The sequence below is a fragment of the Ascaphus truei genome, chromosome 9 (genome assembly GCF_040206685.1).
Source record: "Ascaphus truei isolate aAscTru1 chromosome 9, aAscTru1.hap1, whole genome shotgun sequence".
NCBI lineage: Eukaryota > Metazoa > Chordata > Amphibia > Anura > Ascaphidae > Ascaphus > Ascaphus truei.
In genome coordinates this window covers 62,730,995-62,752,880 of record NC_134491.1, presented here as the reverse complement: position 1 = coordinate 62,752,880, position 21,886 = coordinate 62,730,995, and the positions used below count along the sequence as shown (strand labels likewise).

Genomic DNA, 21,886 nt, shown 5'->3' with positions numbered 1-21,886 from the left:
ACCATGTGACAGAGGCTTGGGGGAGAACGGATGTGACGTCATTGAAAGCCTGTCACATGGTACTAGAGCCAATCAGAGTAGGGATAGACTTCCCATGCTCTGATTGACTACCGTACCATGTGAGGACGGCCATGTTTCTTTTAATGACGTCATCTTAAAGGCAATTGAAGCAAAGCCATTCTGATTGGCTGTGCTTTCATTGCCTCTAAGTTACGTCATCATTTTTTTTTTCTCGGCCAAAACACATGGTTTTCACGGGCCAATCAGGCCCATGGGAACCATGACGAAAATGTGACATCATAGGCCTTTAAAAGCCTATGTCGTCTCATTTTGAAGGCAGACGCCGAGGAGGAAGGACCTCCTCCAAAAGACAAGGCCAGGGCGTGGCTGTAGAAGATAAGAAGACCCCAGAAGAGAGCCGCAGATAGAAGAAAGAAGAATACAGATGAAGATGGATTACAAATTGAAGACCCGTGGATTGTTTTGGATTTTTATTTAAATGTTTATTTTTTTATATTTTTTTATTTTATGGGTTCCTGTGCGTGGTGGATTGGTTCGAGAGTAAGCTGTTCAACGGTAGTCGGTGAGTGGGTCAAGTAATGGTAAGTGACCTAAAGAAATTTATTTTATTTAACTTGTCCTTTTTGTTAAAGCTTTTTTACATGTGTATTTTGTATTTTTTGGTATATCATTTCTTGCCACTGTATGTATGTATGTATGTATGTCTAGATCGATATATACATACAGGGTAAGAAATTATGTTGTTTTAAAAGCTTGATTTGCTGTGTTTTAAATTATTTTGGATATGCTGCTATGCATAAATGTGTGTGTCATGTATTTTTAAATTAGATAGATGTAATTTTGGCTATTGTATGGTGTACTTTAGGTCAGGGTCAGGCTTGCTTTTGTATATTGTATTTTTGTTGGTACTTATATTTTTTCAGAGGCTAACTTGTTCTGTTCAACGCTTGAATTAGTTAATTGTTTAATTGTTAGGGATGGAATGTAAATTGTTTACGGATTTAATTAATGAATGCTAATTGATTAATGGTTACTGTTTTGATTTAATTAGTATATATGTTTGGATGTATTGGTATTTTGTTTGGAATATGTTATTGTTAACATTCATATGCAGAATGTATATGGTGCATAAATTGTATGCATCATGTATACAATGTAAATGTAATGTTTTCAGTGGCATTTGAGGCTTTTAATTGGCATTTGAGGATTTTGATTGGAAGATCAGATTTTATTATTAAAGGAAATGGATTTTATGTAGTGTGTCTGTATGAAGAAGTGGTATTTGTAGTACAGCATGTTTTTGATAACCCTTCTACATTTATTTGTATATTGGTTCATCATATGTGTGTATGTATATATATTTATATATATATATATATATATATATATATATATATATATATATATATATATATATATATATATATATATCTGTATAATTATCTGTATATAAATATATAACTGTGTATATATATATATATATAAAAAGTAGATTTTACCAGATTTGGAGTCCGGAAAAAACGAGACAGCACACAGATGGCACATCCCTGAGGAAGGTCACGTTGAGTGGACCGAAACGTTGGAGGTGGTGCCATGTTACTTTGATTACAGCTTCATTGGAACTACTGGACTGTGTGCTGTCTCGTTTTTTCCGGACTCCAAATCTGGTAAAATCAACTTTTTACATGTGCATATGGGGCAAGCATCAGCATCTTACCTATGTTTACAGTGTGCCAACTGAGATGATTTTTTCATATATATATATATATATATATATATATATATATATATATATATATATATATCTGTATAATTATCTGTATATAAATATATATCTGTGTATATATATATATATATATATATATATATATATATATATATATATATATATATACAGATATATATATACAGATAATTATACAGATATATATATATATATATATATATATATATATATATATATATATATATATATATATACATACACACATATGATGAACCAATATACAAATAAATGTAGAAGGGTTATCAAAAACATGCTGTACTACAAATACCACTACTCCATACAGACACACTACATAAAATCCATTTCTTTTAATAATAAAATCTGATCTTCCAATCAAAATCCTCAAATGCCAATTAAAAGCCTCAAATGCTACTGAAAACATTACATTTACATTGTATACATGATGCATACAATCTATGCACCATATACATTCTGCAAATGAATGTTAACAATAACATATTCCAAACAAAATACCAATACATCCAAACATGTATATGTTTATATATGTATATATATATATATATATATATATATATATATATATATATATATATATATATATATATATATATATTTATATATATATATATTTATCTGTATATATATATATATATATATCCCTATCTGGATAAAAGTTATTTTGCACATTATTGTACTGTAGGTGTTGGGGGGGGGGGTAATTTATGTATTGAATGTATAGGCCAGGTATATTTATTTTACATTCAGGGTTGGTTTCTTGGTTCTGTGTGAGACCTCTGGAGACGACCTGCGGTCTCCTCGGGTATCTCACGGGTATCTCACGGGTATCAGGCTGGTGGTTCCACGGGTGACACCTGCGGGGATGAAGCGGTGGTCCCACATCTGTGGGGGCACTGTGGACCCGTAGTCTGCGGGGAAGAAACGGTGGTCCCACATCCGTGGGGGCACCGCGGACCCGTAGGTGCGGGGATGAAGCGGTGGTCCCACATCCGTTGGGGCACCGCGGACCCGTAGTGAGCACTTGTGAGTTCCCCAGACCCCCATGAGAACCACCCGAGGCTTCGCAGACACCTGTGGGTCTGACCCGGGGCTCCCAGACATCCGCGGGCCTACCGTGGGGACACAATTGTGGCCCACGTGCCCCAATGAGACCACCTGGGGGCCATGGCACTTGGCGGGACCCACCAAAAGGCCTCCAGAACCTGTGTGAAACAAGTTGCTGGTACCCTGTAGGTCTGTCAGGTGACCCGCCAGCCCGCCGGTGACTCGCATGGGGCTGGGGTATGAACCCTGTATGTAAAAGGATAAATCAAGTATTTATGGGGGGGCAGAGGGGGTGGGTAATGTATTTAATAAATATAATGATGTTTACTGTGGGTCAGTGTATTGTTTTGATTGTGGGTACTGGGGGTGGGGGGAGGGGTTATTGGCCCCAAGGGTATGTGGGCAGAGGGGTGAGGGTGGTTAGGCCTCACGGGGTGGGGGGTTAGTGTGGGAGGGTATGTAGGCCTCCCAAGTGGTAGGTGAGGGTGGGTTAACCCCTTAATGACTGTAGTGGTTAATAACCGCTATGTTGATTAAGGGGTTAGGGGACATTACATTGGATGTTTTCATTTTTGTGTCTGTTTTGCAGCAGCGGAGGGGACATGAACAGGATGAATATGAGGATGGCCTTCATCGTGGCAGCCGGACATGGGTGAGTGCTATATGTATTTAATGTATTGATTGGTGTTTATGTATTTAAAATGGGCACATTCACTATTATCCATTTGTGGAAAATAGTCATTGTGCCCATTACTATACTGTATGTGTTAAGGGGGGGGGGTTATTTATTTATAAGTATGTGTGTTTTTTACATTAATTTGGGGGGGGCACATAATTGGTACTGCAGGCCTGGAGGTAAACACCCGAGGGCCCCCGCCGGCCTATAGTATCATTGATGTGCATATATGTGTATGTTAGGGGTTATAGGGGTTGTTGGGGTACTATATATATATATATATATATATATATATATATATATATATATATATATATATATATATATATATATATATGTATATATTTATAATTATTTATAATTATTTATTTATTTATTTAGATATATTTATTTATTTAGTGTGGGGCTGTTTTGTGTGATTTTTTTTATTGTGGGTAGCGGGGGTGGGTGAAGGGGGTATTAGCCCCAACGGCGGTTGTTTAGGGCTTGCTGGTGGGTAGCGGGAGGACTTAACCCCTTCATGACCGTAGCGGTATTAACTGTTCTTGGGTGCTTTTAAACATTCCATTGAGGATTTTGATTTTTAGATCATTTATGGAATGATCTGGTTGTGAGAAGTGATGTCCCACAGGTGAGCAGTATCTTCCTTCTTCGTGATGGAGTATAGAGTGTCTGTGCATATTCATTCTTCCTTGTAGTTTTTGGCTGGTTTCCCCAATGTAGCAACCTTGGTCACATTTGTTGCACTGAATCATATACACTAAATTCCTGGATGTGCAGCTGTATGATCCTTTAACATTGAATGTTCTATGTGACTGGCTGTGGGATCCTGGCAAATATGCACCAAAGAACGGAAAACATTTGAACTCAGAATGATAAGACTCTTTGACACCAAAACCAAAGGACTTAATGTGGACATGGGTTTTCTCACACCCTACCAAAATTGTCTGTAATTATCCTGCTTGCCTCCACTCTTATCCACACTTTCTCTCCCCCCCAGCATCCCTTCCCTCCCCACCTTTCTTTGACACTGACCCCTGGCTTCAAACACTTAACACCCTACCTTATCTACAGTAAATATCTGTTGGTTTTTTTTTCCCCTCTCTCTCCACACTGTTTTAGCCATAGATTCTTTTGTATATCAGTATTGTGACCTGAAGAAGAGAGGAGAACTCTCAAAAGCTTGTCCTATGACATAAATTGTTAGTCCAATAAAAAAGGTATCACCGAATACTGAAGAACTCATTTATTCTGCACTATCGCAACTGGACTAACACGGCTATTTTCTGCTTTATATATATATATATCTATAGAGCAAGGAAAGAAATTTAGAAGTTGCGCCAATGGATACCAAAAAAACTGACCAATTGATTAGTATGTACATATATTTTTATACATTCTCATTAATATTTATGTTTTATATATACTTTTTATTTTTCTTGTTCATATATATCTTCTTGTACTGTATATATGTATTTTTTATATATTTTCTATGTATATTTTTCATATACAGTATATATTTTCCTGTAACAAGCATGAACAATGGTCTCTATATACCATCTCTATATATATTTTCTGATATTTTACATTGTTCCACCAGCACCTATACGGGTTAAATTTGCACCTGCCCATTTAACATACCTGTTGTATATTTTCTAATTAGTTCTACTTCGTCATTGGCTACTCCAGCTATATATACTGAGTGAACCATATACATCATAAAATCCCCCTGACAAAGTCTGCAAAGACGAAACGCGTGGGGCGTTAATATTTGCAGTATTTTTTCGTTTTATTATTGAAACTTTTCACTTTGGAGAATGGAGACATTATTCTCATACATGCGTTTTATTATTCTCCGTTTGTGCGTGAACAGTTCATATTTTACCAGTCCCATATATAAATTTGTTAACCTTACTACACTATGAGTGCTCCTGAGTGCTTTTTGTTTCTTTCTCCTTTATATATATATATAAAGGAGAAAGAAACAAATATATAATTTATTTATTTATTTATTGTGTGGCTGTAGAGTTTTTTAATGTGGGTAGCGGGGGTGGGTGAAGTGGGTATTAGCCCCAACGGTGGTTGTTTAGGCCTTGCGGGTGGGTAGCGGGTGGGGTTAACCCCTTCATGACCGCAGCGGTATTAAGCCTTTAACAGCCTCCAAGGGCCAAATACCCCCTTCCCACAATAAACCTGTCACGGGCGGTTAACCCCTTAATTGCCTTAGAGGTTTGCCGCTAAGGTAATGAAGTGGGCTGTTAATGCATTTTTCCTGCCTCGGATGCATGCCGGGGGGCTCCGGTGCTGGTGATAATGGATATCAGCTCTGGAGACCCCCGGCATCAATCACAGGCAGGAAAAGGCCTGATTTTTTCTAAGTGTTGCCCTTGCCGATGCTTCCCCACCACCAACTTGCCAACTTTATTTGGCTGGACGGATTTGCGTGAAAATCTTAATTCTAGAGTGACGATCAGCAGCGAAAAGCTAATCGGGGCTACTAGTATTGAGCGCGTTTCAAAAAGCTGCCGATAAAAAAATTTCGGCAAGAAAAAATGCCGATTTTTTTGTGTTTTCGGCGATAAACGACTTTTCGGCGCTTACTGCATGAGGCCCATAATGTGGTTGGTAGATAGAAGTAAGTATTTTGAAAAGAAGTGAGGTCCAAGCAAATAAAAACAGTAGTAGAGGCATGGCAGCAGTAGTAGAGGCATGGCAGCAGTAGTAGAGGCATGGCAGCAGTAGTAGAGGCATGGCAGCAGTAGCTTAGTGCTGAGATGTGCAGTCTGGGATAGATCATTTCCTCCTTTTCAGCGCAGTTCAAAATCCTGGATAATAAACCAGTAAGTGTTGTCCACTTGTTTCACTCCTGTTCAACTCCACACTGTATTATTCTTAAAACATGCTACTTTGAATGTATGCTGCTTGCCCCTGGCATTGCTGCTCCCCCAATGTGTCTCTAGATATATAGGTCTTACAAGTCGCCTGACTGAATTAATTTCAGCCCATCCAGCTCAATGTGAGGCCCATTTAAACAATTGGTAATTTTAAGCAGGGTGTACACACACAATTTATATGAAACCTGCAACACTGCTACAGTATCACACACTAAAGGAGGGCGTCTGATCAATTCTCAGGCTGTTACAGTTTAGAAACAACCTGGTTATTACATACAATAGCCTCCAGTACCTTACTGGCTAACTGATGTTTGTGGATGCAAATATCTTAAGATCTGTGTTTGAAGTGATGCTGGCATTCCTTAAACAAGGAGGCAATTTTATCTGTGACTAAGCCCATTATTCAAAAGTCTTAAAGCTGTGAATAAGTTCATAACTGTAGGCAATTCAGAGGTAGCTATAGGAGACTTGTGTTTGGAAAAGTAAATTTAGCCTTTTATTCAGCTAAAGTTCAACAACTCAAAATACAGCTCCAGCAAGTAACTGTCTATATAACCCCTCTTATCTTGCCCACCTGTTGCTGAGGTGAAGGCCTGAGTCCTCTATTTCTGGGTGATATGTCTCACGTGGCATTAGGTCAGATAACGGGAGATTACTACAATGACGCTTGTAATATAACCGTTTTTAAATAGCAAGTATAGATAAACTTTAGGTCCCTTGTGACACATAACAAAGGATCACTACATTCATATTATAACACATCAACATAACATTGTGAGAGCAGAGGAATCCCGAGTGTGCAAGACAGGGAGAGAGCCAATTGGTGTGCTGGTGCCATTATCCCTGATCTGCCTTCCGAAAGTGACGCCAGGACGCTACGACACACAGACACATTCACACATAGTGCCGGCACATCTCCCCGCGCTGCTTTAGGCTGCGGCCAAGCCGCCTCTGAGCTCATCATGCTTGAGAGCTGTGACCAGCTCTCCAAGCATGAGCGATCGGTGTCCTGCAATTGTTTAAGAGCGGGAGCGGGGGGCGTGTCACTGGCTGTATAGGGGCTGTGTGTGTGTGTCTGTGTGTGTGTCTGTGTGTGTCTCTGTCTCCATTTTCCCTCTAAACCCTTCCCTCTCCTCTCTCTCCCCCTCCCCATGTGTGTGTGTGTGTTTGTGTGTGTGTGTGTCTGTGTGTGTGTGTCTGTCTCTGTGTTTGTGTGTGTGTGTCTCTGTGTGTGTGTGTGTGTGTGTGTCTCTGTGTGTGTGTCACTGTGTGTGTGTCTCTTTGTGTGTGTGTGTGTCTCTGTCTCCATTTTCCCTCTACAACCTTCCCTCCCCTCTCTCTCCCCCTCCCCATTGCTCTCTCACTCTCTCCCCCGTTGCTCTCTCCCCCCCATTGCTCTCTCCCGTCCCCTCTCTCCCTCTTCCCCTCCTCTCTCCCTTTCCCCTCTCTCTCTCCCTTCCCCTCTCTCTCCTTTCCCCTCTCACCTTTCTCTCTCTTACACTCTCTCTATACCCATCTCTTGTTTTTCCCCCTAACTCCGTTCCTCCCCCTCACTCCGTTCCCCCTCTCACTCCGTTTTCTCCCCCTCTCACTATGTCTTCTCCCCCCTCACTCACTACATTTTCTCACACCCCTCACTCTGTGTTATCCCCCCTCACTCACTCTGTTTCTCCCCCACTCACTCCATTTTATCCACCCCCACTTACTATGTTCCCCCACTCACTCCATTCCCCTCACATACTCACTCCACTTTCTCCTCCCACTCTGTTTCCCCCCACTCACTCCATTCCCCCCAACTCACTCTGTTCCCCCCCACTCACTCCATTTTCACACCCCTCACATACTCCAGTATCTCCCCCTCACTCACTCCTTTGTCTCCCTCCCACTCACTCTGTTTTCTGCCCCTCCCCCACTCACTCCGTTTTCACCCCCACTCTGTTTTCTCCCCCCCAACTCACTCCGTGTTCTCCGCCCCCAATTCACTCCATTTCCCCCACTCACTCCATTTCCCCCAATCACTTTGTTTTCTCCTCCCCATTCACTCCGTTTTCTCCCCCACTCACTCTGTTTTTCCCCCCACTCACTCTGTTTTCCCCCCCACTCACTCCGTTTTCTCCCCCCACTCCATTTTCTCCCCCCACTCCGTTTTCTCCCCCACTCACTTCATTTGCTCCCCCCACTCACTTCGTTTTCTGCCTACTTACTCTGTTTTCTCTCGCCCCACTAACTCAATTTTCTCTCCCCCTACTTACTCCATTTTCTCCCCCCCCCTCTCCATTTTCTCCCCCCAATCACTCCGTTTTCTCCCCCACTCCATTTTCTCCCCCCCACTCCCACTGTTTTCTCCCACCCCCACTCCCTCTGTTTTCTCCCCATCACTCACCTTGTTTTCTTCACCCCACTCCTTAGTTTTCTCCCACCCTACTCACTTAGTTTTCTCCCCCCCACTCTGTTTCCCCCCACTCACTCTATTTTCTCCCCCCCACTCACTCTATTTTCTCCCCCCCACTCACTCCATTTTCTCCCCCCACTCACTCTGCTTTCTCCTCCCCCACTTACTTCATGTTCTCCTCCCCACTCACTCCACGTTTTCCTCCCCCCTTCACTCCTTCCGTTTTCTCCCCCCCTCACTCTGTTTTCTCTGACCCCACTCACTCCATAATCTCCTGCCCCACTCACTCTGTTTTCCCCCCACACTCAATCCGTTTCCCCCCACTCACTCTGTTTTCTCCCCCCCCCACTCACTCTGTTTCCCCCCCACTCCATTTTCTCCCCCCCACTCCCTCTGTTTTCTCTTCCCACTCCCTCCATTTTCTTCCCCCCACTCACTCCATTTTCTGCCCCCCACTCACTCTGTTTTCTCCCACCCCACTCACTTAGTTTTCTCCCACCCCACTCACTTATTTTTCTTCCCCCCACTCACTCAGTTCTCTCCCCCCCCCACTAATTCTGTTTCCCCCCAATCTGTTTCCCCCCACTCACTCCATTTTCTCCCCCACTCACTCCGTTTTCTCCCCCCCTTGACTCACTCGGTTTTCTCCTTCCCCCCTCACTCCGTTTTCTCTGAATCCACTCACTCTGTAATCTCCCGCCTCACGCACTCTGTTTTCCCCCCACACTCAATCCGTTCCCCCCCACTCACTCTGTTTTCTCCTCCCCCCACTCACTCTGTTTTCTTCTCCCCTCACTCACTCAATTTTCTCCCCCACACTCACTCCGTTTCCCCCCACTAACTCTAATTCCACCCCATTCACTCACTCAGTTTTCTTTCCCCCCCTAACTCACTCCATTTTCTTCCCCCTCTCACTCTGATTTCTTCCCCCCCCTCACTCCGTTTTTTCTCCCCCAACCCCCTTTACTCCATTTTTTCTCCCCCTCCACTCTGTTTCTCCCCCCCTCTCACATCAGAAACAAACAGCAGCAGCATCTGCAGCACGGAAAAAGGCAAGGACACGCCCACTCAATTAGTAGCCGCGCCCCCTCCCTTAGTAGCCACGCCCCTCGTCACTCTGCTCCTGCAGTAAGAGATTTGCCATTTCTGCTTTTGAGAAAGGCCTGTGTGGCCGAAACGTCAAGTCGATTGGCAATAAACTAGTTAATTGAGCAAATCTGTGGAGCCCTGATTTTCTTCATTTCGTAAGAGATTTGCTGGGCATTAGAATGTCCATAACTTGAGAGGTGAGTGACATTGGAAGCTCAAAATAGTTGCATTGACCTATAAATCCGCAGCAGAATGTCCAGTGAAAGTTTTGTTGTGCTACGCGGTGCCGTTAGTAAGATTTCGATGCTTCTGACATACAAACAAATGGAAAACTTAGAATTATTGTATAGATAACAATTTCAAGCTCCTTCAGTGAGCTAATGATTTGGTTTAAGTGCCTGAAGCTGAGGCTTTGTATATTTAAAAGGGAGATTATTATTGTGGTATAGATATCATTTTGGTGTTTTTTTTTTTTCTCCCACCTCCAATTCAAGCCTTGGAGAATTAATTACTTATATCAATATTTATCTTTTTATGTTGGAGTCAGCATACATTTGCATATTTATAATCTTAATGATATGTTGGAAGATTCAAAATTAGAATGGCAGCTATAAATCAATTGCAAAGGTGGTAATCGAGTTTATTCTTAGTGTGGCCATTTTTTTTTAAAGCTATTGAACGTCGTTATGGAAATGTGCAGATTCTGTACTATCTCTATTACAGAGCAAGTACAGTATCAACTTTAAAAAGAACGTGAGAAGATGAAAGAGGAACCAATATAACATCTCTTATGCTAACTGACGTATTATAATGGAGAAGAAGGCAGTAGGTTATGGCGTATAAGGAAAGATGAGAAGCTGCATTTCTGTACACATTAGCCCCAAGTCAATATGCTGTGAAAATGTCGTCTGTATTCAATTTTAAGATGGCATTTTCCACAGCGAGGGTAAGACAGCTTCACAACATATTTACGGACCCTTGGTCTGGTTCTGCGCATGCGCGTACCTTGCTTGGCATGTGGCACACTGCGCCGGCTCGGATTGCCTGGGCGGGACCTACCTCTTAGCCTCTGTAATGTGCGCACCAAGGACGCGCTGATGCCGCAATTCTCTCGCTGTATAGGCAGCTTCCATTACCGGGACAGGTCTGCCCACAGTTAGGTACTGTGCAAGCGCGAACCACGGTGGTTGACAGACCTGTCTTGGCCTTGGATTGGTTGCCGGTGGCGGGACTTGCGGTTTGTATTGCCTGTTATTGCATGTTAGTTTCTTATACACACCAGGGGATCGTTGTTTATCACCTAGGGCGGACTGCATTTGTGCTATGTGTATTGCTTAATTACCTCAGTGTGTTCCTATAAATGTGTTAATAAAGTTGGATATGTATACCTTGATAAAGGGCTCTGTGAAGCGTCAAACGTTGGTGGGGCTTCTTGGCGCTTTTTGTCTCCATGACAATTAAACAATATTTTTTTATGGGATACGCACTCACCTGTTTATTCACTTTTGGATACTTGTTGTAGTGCTCTGCCACTTTTCCTCTATTTGTTACTATTACCCACTGGACGGAGGCACACACAAGGACCCCCATCTCTGGATTACATGGACGTTGCAACTTCAAAAGTGAGTTACTTGCTTGCTACATGTTTTCCATATTATGAATTTTAGGACATTTTGGTACTACCTAGGGTACTTTATATGCTTATAGTTCCTGGGGTTATTGTGTACACATACCTTACCGCAGTGGTGAGTTCACCATCTAGGAACACACACCCAGTACCTGTCTTCAATCAAGTTATTATCCTAGGGGTCCATCCACAAGCATCTACTGTATTATTATTCAATATTCCTTTCTGTCATTAGTCTCTAGCATTATACATTTGTATCCACTATTGACTCATTGCGAAGTAGCTTGGCCATACATTTTTTACACTTGGAGAGTGCGTTTGTTCCTCATAAGTGCAATTTTTTGCACATTTTATATATATATTTGACTGGGATTCGCTACATCTGTCCCTAGTTCAATAAAAAAAAATTTTTGGTTCATGATGGATATGGAAGCTGCTGAAGCTGGTACATCCACTACTACTCTCCTATATAATTTTAATAGTCAGGATAATGCTTTAAGAACAAAGAAAGCTGAACAAGTTTTTGAAAACAAATTGGAAACAGAATGTGAGGATTTTTTGGATCTAACGGGTCTTTTCTTACAATTGGAGAAAACTTTGTCAATTGACATTAGAAACTGGTGGGACATTATTTCCTTACAAATCTAAACGCATTCACAGAGAATACCACTTGGCTTACGCATAAAGAAATCACCATCTTTTGGCTTTCCTGATGCAGACTTTGAGAAAGAATGGACAGAAATATTAAATGACTGCTCATTTAGACTAATTGATCTTATTACGAGAACAAAAGTGAAAGAGAAGTCTATATCTGAAAGTGAAGTTAAATTGATACAAAACAAATTACATTTACAACAAGAGAGAGAGGGTTTTCGAGCCCTGGATAATACAGTACCTTGGCCATCAATATCTCTAAAATGGAAAACGAAATTATGTCCAAAAAACAGACAAAATATGAAAGGGATAAGGTGGACTATAAGAAAAAACAAATTTACATTTGGAAGAGGCCAACTCCATTTAGGAAACCCAAGTCATCTACTCCTCATAAAGGGAATAATGGTCAACCCAAAGAACAACATAAATCTTTATTGAAAAATAATATATCATTTTCCCACTCTACTAGTGGGGATTCAGATGTTTCAGATAACGGTTTATTCTCTCAGAGAAATTTTTCCCAGGATGTCACCTCCAGGAGTTCACATGATGTATCAAGGGATGACGATCGCAGTTCCGGGAGTCATTCTTATAGAGAAATGGATCATCAAAGTTCTTCAAAAAACTATCGTGCCCCAAAAGGACAAGAAGGGGCTCAAAGGGAAGGCGCCACTCCAAATCCTCAAAAAAGGGAGATGAATCCGTAACACAGGTTTCGGGGGTTATTAATCTTTCGAATGTGATACTAACGGATGCAGAAATATATTTTCTTGATAAGGGGCTTAAATATGCTCAAGTATGAACTTCAAATTATTTGATACTGTTGTGGTCATGCATTATTATATTATAAAGTTAACTCTAATAATTTTTTTGAAGGTCACAACACTCAATCAGAGATACTGTTTCCAGACACAAATATTGCTGAATCTGATATTGAACAAATAGGTACTCCACTTGTTGAGTATACAATTACCTCATTTAATGACCTTTGCCGTTTATACTGTAGGATTTAAATGTGATTGGAGAATGGTGCTCAAAAGTACTTGGACCTATCTCATCTATTGAAGGGGGAAGAGCAAAACACTGGGTAATGAATAATGAATAGTAATCAAAGCACTAAACCTATAAGGGGGCTCTAAAACATCCTGAAGGTGGGGGTACGTGTGCAGAGACACTTCCCCCTCCTCATTTGGTTGGCCCCAGGTAAACGTACTCACGAATCCCCCAGTAGCTCTCTCCAAAGCGTGCAGCTGTATTCAGGCCAGGAGAATCCAAGTGCAATGTGTGTGCAGCACACAGCAGAGAATGAAGGAGAGCAGGTCTGGCAAAAATAAACTCTTTAATGGAAAGCCATAAAATAGAGGGTTGCAACCCTTCTACGCGTTTCGAGCAGGTTGTGTCTTGATAAAGTGCAAAACCTGCACGAAACGCGTAGAAGGGTTGCAACCCTCTATATTATGGCTTTCCATTAAAGAGTTTATTTTTGCCAGACCTGCTCTCCTTCATTTCTCTGCTGTGCGCTGCACACACACTGCATACAGGATTTAAATGAGCTGCTCGATGAGCAGGATAAAGAATTTGATCCAACCACATTTTGGGTCGTAGGCCTTCTGTCCTTAAAAGAAAATCTAGTTTCTATCCTGTACATTGCAAAGGCAACAGTTTCATTATGTTTGAGAAACTCATAGAGAGAGGCCTAACCTTTTTGTCTAGAGGCTACACCTTCCAGATCTCTCCCTTGAAATCATCCATTAATAATCTAACGTGAGTTGAAAAATCAGCACTTATGACCCTCCAGAATAAGAAAAATATCGTTGTAAAGGGGACTGATAAAGGGGGAGCAATTGTGATCCTAGACAGTGTCCAGTATAGAAACGAAGCGCTGAGGCAATTGGAAGATTCCACCTCCTATATTAGACTAGCTGGAGATCCCACTGCTCCCTTTTTGAGGGAACTGAAATTATTACTAGAATTAGGGCAGATCCTGGGTGTGTTAGACCAAAAATAAATTAATTTCCTGTATAAAGAATATCCAATTATTCCCATCTTTCACCATCTCCCCAAGGTCCATAAGACATTGGTCTCCCCACCTGGGAGGCCAATTGTCTCCAGTATTGGATCTTCGGGAGATGGTGTTTCTAGATATGTGGATACATATATGCAGGATCTGGTACAAGTATTGCCATCCTATATAAAAGATAGTGTTGATCTTCTAAAACATTTGGAATTGATCAATTGGGAGACCAATTACCTGTGGGTCACGCTGGACATTACATCCCTTTACACAGTGATCCAACATCAAGATGGGGTGGCAGCTGTTCAATACTTTTTGGATAAATCTGATCTCTCACCTGCACAATGCACTTTTTTGATAGATTCCATTTATGATTTACTCACTCACAATTATTTTTTATTTGACGGCACTTTCTATCTCCAGACACGTGAAACGGCCAAGGGTACCAGCTTTTCACCATCCTATGCCAATTTATTTCTGGGATGGTGGGAGTCGTTCCACGTGTTTGGAGATAGAAACCCCTTTAGACATCACATTATATTTTACAAACGATATATAGATGATCTTATTTTTATTTGGCAAGGGGGAGCACAATCACGGTTATTATTTATTGATCACCTTAATAATAATTATTAAAATTTACACTTCACACACAATTTTGGTTTCATCACATTCAATATTTAGATTTGCTTTTGTTCATTGATCAAAGCAAACATATACAAAGTGACACTTACAGAAAAGTAACTCTCGCAACACGTTTTTGAGGGCAGACATTCATACGGATGAAACGTAATTGTTCCACGGTAGATGATTTTGACAAACTGTCAAGAGATCTTTTGGAAAGGTTTGTAGCCATAGGCTATAATAGGGCTGACTTAGATAGGGCATATGAGTAAGTGGCCATTATGGACAGGTCAACTTTATTTGGAAACAAATCATTAGACATAAAGAGAAATATTTCTGCACAAACTCCGATGTTTATTACCCAATACAGCGATAACTCTGAACAAATCAAAAACATTGTCAGAAAACATTGGAATGTACTATCGGTGGATCCGTCTCTCAGGGACATTTTCAATGAGATACCTAAATTCGTCTTTAGACGAGCCAAAACAATTTCTATTCCTTTATCCCCTAGTCTGTATCAATCTTCTGACAATGTCACAAAGAACCCTTCCCCTACTGGTGCTTTCAGATGTTCAAATTGTAAAGTATGCAAGTATATGAGCACTGGTCCAGAATTCTCTTCCACAGCGACAGGCCGGCAGTTTAAAGTTAGGACATTCATTAATTGTAACACGCAATTTGTCATTTACCTCCTCACCTGTCACTGTGGTAAACCATATATTGGTCGCACTATTCGAGCCCTTAAGGTTAGAATAATTGAACATGTGCGGCTAATTGAGAGAGGTGATTTACTGCAACCGGTGTCTCATCATTTTCATGCTGTAGCCAGGGCGGGTTTAGAGGATTTTCCTTCATGGGAATTGAACAAGTCTCATGTTCAATTAGAGGTGGTGACAAATTGAATGCACTCAATCGACACAAACTATTCTGGATATTCACTATGAAGACTAGGGCACCATCAGGTTTAAACAAAGATTGGGACTTGGGCCCTTTTTTGGACAAGTAATCAGTCTCGTTGTCTTATTAGATAACCTATCTCATTTTGAGACACTTCATAGTGAATACCCTATGGATATATTGAGTTCTCTGTGCAATTTGAGTTTTTAGAACATCTTCATTAAGAACTCTCCGGTTGGGAATTTGCCCCATTGATTCATGCAGCTATATAGACATTTCTGTTTTCAATACCATGGATGTTATTATGACATAATGAACATATAGTTAGATCCGGAAATAATTGGATACTGATACAAGTTTTGTTATTTCGGCTGTGTACCAAAAAAAATTCAAGTTACAGTTAAATAATGAATATGAGCTTAAAGTGTAGTCTATCAACTTTAATTTGAGGGTATTCACATCCAAATTGGAAGAAGGGTTTAGGAATTACATATCTTAAATATGTAGCCCCTCTTTTTCAAGGGACCAAAAGTAACTGGACAATTGACTCAAAAGCTGTTTCATGAACAGGTGTGGGCTATTCCTTCATTATTTCATCATCAATAAGCAGGTAAAAGGTCTGGAGTTGATTCCAGGTGTGGCATTCGCATTTCGAAGCTGTTGCTGTGAACCCACAACATGCGGTCAAAGGAGCTCTTAATGCAAGTGAAACAGGGCATCCTTAGGCTGCAAAAAAAATGAAAATCCATCTGAGAGATAGCAGGAACATTAGGAGTGGCCAAACCAACAGAATAATACATTCTGAGGAATAAGGAACGCACTGGTGAGCTATGCAACACAAAAAGGCCTGGACGTTCACGGAAGACAACAGAGGTGGATGATCGTTGGATCCTTTCCATGGTAAAGAAAACTCCCTTCACAACATCTATCCAAGTGAAGAACACTCTCCAGGAGGTAGGCATATCATTATCCAAGTCTACCATAAAGAGAAGACTTCACAAGAGAAAATACAGAGGGTTCACCACAAGGTGCAAACCATTCATAAGCCTCAAGAATAGAAAGGCCAGATTAGACTTTGCCAAACAATATCTAAAAAAGTCAGCCCAGTTCTGGAACAGCATTATCTGGACAGATGGAGTGGCTCAGTGAGTAAAAGACACTGACTGGCACTGAGAGTTTGAAGCAGGGGAGCCTGTTTCAATTCCCGGTTTCGGCTCCTTGTGACCTTGGGCAGGTCGCTTTATCTCCCTGTGCCTCAGGTGCCAAAAAATAGATTGTAAGCTCCATGGGGCAGGGACCCGTGCCTGCAAAATGTCGCTGTAAAGCGCTGCGTACAACCAGCAGCGCTACACAAGAACATGCTATTATTATTATTAGATGAAACTAAGATCAACCTGTACCAGAATGATGGGAAGAAAAAAGTATGGAGAAGGCTTGGAACGGCTCATGATCCGAAGCATACCACATCATCTGTAAAACCATGCATAGCTTACAATGGCACTGGGTCTCTTGTGTTTATTAATGATGTGACAGAAGACAGAAGCAGCCGGATGAATTCTGAAGTGTATAGGGATATATTGTCTGTTCAGATTCAGCCAAATTCAGTGAAGTTTATTGGATGGCGCTTCACTTTACAGATGGACAATGACCCAAAACATACCGTGAAAGCAACCCAGGAGTTTTTTTAAGGCAAATAAGTGGAATATTCTGCAATGGCCGAGTCAATCACCTGATCTCAACTCGATCGAGCATGCATTTCACTTGCTGAAGACAAAACTTAATGCAGAAAGACCCACGAACAAAGAACAACTGAAGACAGCTGCAGTTAAGGCCTAGCAAAACATCACAAAGGACGAAACACAGCGTTTGGAGATGTCCATGCGTTCCAGACTTCAAGCAGTCATTGCCTGCAAAGGATTCTCGACAAAGTATTAAAAATGAACTTTTTATTTATGATTGTGTTAATTTGTCCAATTACATTTGACCCCCAGCTGCGCGGCAACTCACTCCCTTTCGACTCTCCTGCGGTTTCCCCACCTCGCTATTGGGTCACCTTCCTTTCTCTCAGCTTGTGTGTAGGAGCACAAGCATAACATTATGCTCGGACGAACAAATGGACCCCCAGAGGTGGCCCTGCCTTCTCTCCTGTTCCTGTACCCCTTTAACGTTGGGAGATCCCAAATTCCCCCCTAGTCTAGTAAGGATCGCTCGGAGTTCGATCCTGAAGAGGGGGATACTGTAAGGAATCGGGGAACACGCCCCCTGCGGCGTGCTCCCTCCTTACCTGCCGCATCTCAGTTCCCGCTCTCCTTATAGAGCATGCACACACCCATGGTTCCCCACTCGTACCACGGAGCCCGGCCACCCCTGGTCGCATTGTGCATTTTCTCACGCGTGGCGCGTAAACGTGATGCGTGCGCCGCCCTCCAGCTGCAAGTAAAGTTTCACGCCCCCTTGAGGCATATTCTCTACCTGTGTGCCTAGATTCCCTGATGTCTCTCTGTATGGAGTGCGCCGCCCTCTAGCTGTGAGTCAAGATTCCCTGTTGATTCTCTGTGTGGCGGGCGCTGCCCTCTAGCTGTGAGTCTATCTTCCTATGCATCTCTGACCCTTAGTCTGCTGGATCGCTCGGAGTTGGATCCTGAAGAGGGGGGTACTGTTATGATGCGCGGAACACACCCCCTGCCCCACGCCTTCCTTACTTGTTTAATTTCTGATCGCCGCCCTCTAGCTGCGAGTCATGATCCTGTGTCTTTAAGTATTCTGAAGCAAGCGTCGCCATCTTCCTTTCTGACAATTCCAGCCCTCTTCCTCCTAACAGGAAGTAAGCCTCACTCTGACTCTCATTGCTATCAAGTAATTTGCTACCTGTGCTGGTTCATGCAAGTTCTACCTTCGCATGCTGTTCCTGCCTGGACTTCCTTGGGACCTTTACTCATCTCCTTTGGATTCTGGAAGACTGGGACAGTCACTCATTTACTAGTGAGGTTAGTTTACCATGAGGGTTGTGTAGGACCTTGATGTGGTAGCAGGCTTACAATACTTTGGCCAAAGCATTCAACTATAGAACCCTTTCTTTGAACGTAGTATTTGGTGCACTCTTCTGTTACTGGCACTATGCCTTTAAGGAGGCTGGATGTCCTCCAGGAAGCATTTCTATTGTGACCTTGTGCTCTGGACTCTACCTCCCCCTGCTCCACAGCCATAGATACCCTGTTCCACAGCCACAGATACCCTGTTCCACAGCCACAAATAACCTGTTTCTCAGCCACAGATACCCTGATTCTCTCTAGTTCTCATTAGTAGTTCCTGAGTATCCTGAGACCTGCTGCTACTCTCCATGCAGAGGTCAGTACTGCTACTTTCCACGCTAAGGCCTGTATTCCTGAGTTCCTAAGGTCTGCTGCTACTCTCCACGCAGAGGCCTGTTGTAAACTCCTGTGCTGAAGCGTTGGCTTTTCACCGCGTTGGTGACTGAGAGGAGTTGAAGGTTATCTGATATCACGCGTGAGTCAACGGGGGAGATAACACAGCTCAGCAAAGCCTCAAACTCTCACAAGTCTACACTAGTTACTGTGGTTACCAAGAAGGGCTAATCAGATTAACATATTAAATTCGAGAAGGGATTATCACACATGCGCATGCGTTACCGTAAACAAAGCCTCAAATATTTTAAAGAATGGCTTTGGGGTTTGGGGAGCGGATGCATGAGTCATTCTCATGGTTTGTGAGAGGTGTTGATAAGAAGTTGAAATTCTTGAGTCTTGTGTGTGTGAGGGGGGAGGGAGGGAAGCTGTATGATGGATTACCTGTAGTTCAAATAAATATTTTAAACATGACATCATAATGTTTTGATCCCCACACCCCCAAATAAAAATCACAGTATGCCACCCACGTCCTAAAGCATGTGCATGACTAGTGTAGAATTAAAAAGCTACAGTACTGATTGATGATCAGAATATCAAGAATTGTTATGTAGGCACAGCACATGACGAGAAACGGAAAAAAAAGAACCAAAAAAAACCTTTTTTTCAAACTTGAACTTCTAATTGAATGGGAAGTTATACACGCAAGCGCAGGAATGTGATGACAGGTTCGGGAAGATTAAAGCCAGAAAGCCATCTATTCCAAGGAATGGTGTGGGAGAGGTGTACTGTAGATAAGAAGTTGAAATACTTTAGCCTTGTGTGTGTGCGGGGGCAAGGGGGAGAGCGCTGTATGATGGATTATCAGTTCAAAGAAATATTTTCAAAACGACATCATAATGTTTAATGCGCCGAAATGTGATACTGTAACACGCCTATGCGTTTCAACAATGTTTAAATGAGACATACTGTACAGTACACGCATACACATAAAATAAACAGTATGAAAATAAGTAAAAGTATTGATTACTAAATAATACATACTGTATACTGAAGAAATTGATAATTTTATATTCGAATAAGACGCAGCGTTATATTTTTAAAATACGGTATATATCTTCAAATTTACAATTACTGCGCGCGCACACACAGACTTGCAGAAAATGTACGGCTGTACTGTAGGTTGAATTGCTATTGGACTTTTAAGACAACAGCTCGCGAACGCCCACCTGAGTTTTTAGACGGTATTGCAGTATTGCAGACAGCGCTAAAAATCCGACCATTAACATATCAAAAACCGCTCCGGATAAAAAGAAAACAGACCGCATCAGGCCGTGGGTATCAGAGCCGCTCGGCTACGGCTGCCTTAGGATGAAGGCGGTCGCATCTGTAATTCAGCCTTTCAGATTTCCACTAAAATCTTCTAGTTAAATCCTAATTATATAGAAGTTGGTACTTACTGTACATCTGTTTTTAGGTAAATGTGTATCTATGAAGACATGTTATTTATCAGGTTTTGACTAACACAGTTGACAATAACCCTCTTTTGTGTATCTCCTTTTTGCAACTCTGTCAGCTTCTTACATTGATTATTCAACCACCGGTGTAGTTTGGGGTTTGTGGCAATGATAACAATAGGACTCAGGGCAGAGAAAGAGGCAGCAAGAAATATCCGAGTTTCATTCATTATAGGACTCACATAGGACGGCGACAAGGAATAGATCCACATGGAGTTATCTATGCCAAACAAAACTACATACAGTGATACCAGCAAGATGACTGCTCTGGCGGCCTTGTATTCAACTGTCTTACTTTGACCCCTGTCGGAGCTGCGCATGCCTTTCATGGATTTCCCATGCCGGTGCAACACAGACACCATGTAGCTGCTGGATAGGGTCATCAACCCCACAACAAAGACCTCTCGTATTATGGATGCCATTCCATATATGAAGTAAGAGACATAGGTCAAAAAGTCAACATCACAGTACACCAAGTGTAGTGTGTATGGTGAGGTTGTAGAATTTGTTCTTTTCCGTGCAAACAAAATACTGGAAGTGTAAACAGACATATTCATGCCCAAGAGCAATAAAACAATTAAAAATACATTCTGAGTTACCATTGTCTTGAAGTAAATCCAATATCTAGTTGATGGAGCGATGAGCATGCATTGGTGACAGCTAAGCAAAGTGGTGAGACAGATAGACATGGCTCTACTCACTCTGTAGGTGAGAAGGACAAGTTTACACTCTATGTCTTCCAGTAAATTCTCCACTCCTAAAGCATCTAGAGTTTGGGGGATGATACGGGAGAGAACCACAAGAAGATTTGCTAGTGCTAGGATCATCAGGATGATGTTGGCTGAAATTATTTTTTTTTCTATAAACTTGATATAGGTAAATTTCAGTAGAATAAAGACATTTCCAGGAATTCCTAACACTAGCAGGAGGATGAAGCCAAGGGCTTTGAAAAGAAGACTGATCTCCATGACACTGGTGTAATGTTAGTGTCCGATATCTGAAAGGAGAAACAATAAACTGCAGGTAATATACATGTACAACACATGATGCAAACACAAGGATTGTGTCCCTTATGCACTGCACAGTAAGGGATTATTCTGCTTTTAAATTCTTCCAGTCCAACTATTTAGCTTCCAGTCTTTTCCATGTTTCATACATGTGTCTACAGCTTCTCTCAGCTTCCATAGATATTAGACTCTGAAACACTGCAGAGATCGTGTGGGCCATTTATTAAAGTCCCATGGCTTAATGGGTAAAAATGTCTAGCTCTTTGGGGCAGGGACTCCCTTTCCTATTGTTACATT

General features: G+C 41.7%; 1 protein-coding gene across 1 annotated transcript; it reads right to left on the bottom strand.

Annotated features, from left to right (window-relative positions):
- Positions 1 to 20,554: 20,554 nt before the first annotated feature.
- On the bottom strand, positions 20,555 to 21,550 carry LOC142503269 (olfactory receptor class A-like protein 1). The gene has a single exon (XM_075615431.1). The coding sequence runs from the start codon at positions 21,548 to 21,550 to the stop codon at positions 20,555 to 20,557; it is 996 nt and encodes a 331-aa protein (XP_075471546.1).
- Positions 21,551 to 21,886: the final 336 nt, after the last annotated feature.

Excerpts from the sequence above, each read along its gene's own strand:
- LOC142503269 (XM_075615431.1), bottom strand. The coding sequence starts at position 21,550 with ATGGAGATCAGTCTTCTTTTCAAAGCCCTTGGCTTCATCCTCCTGCTA.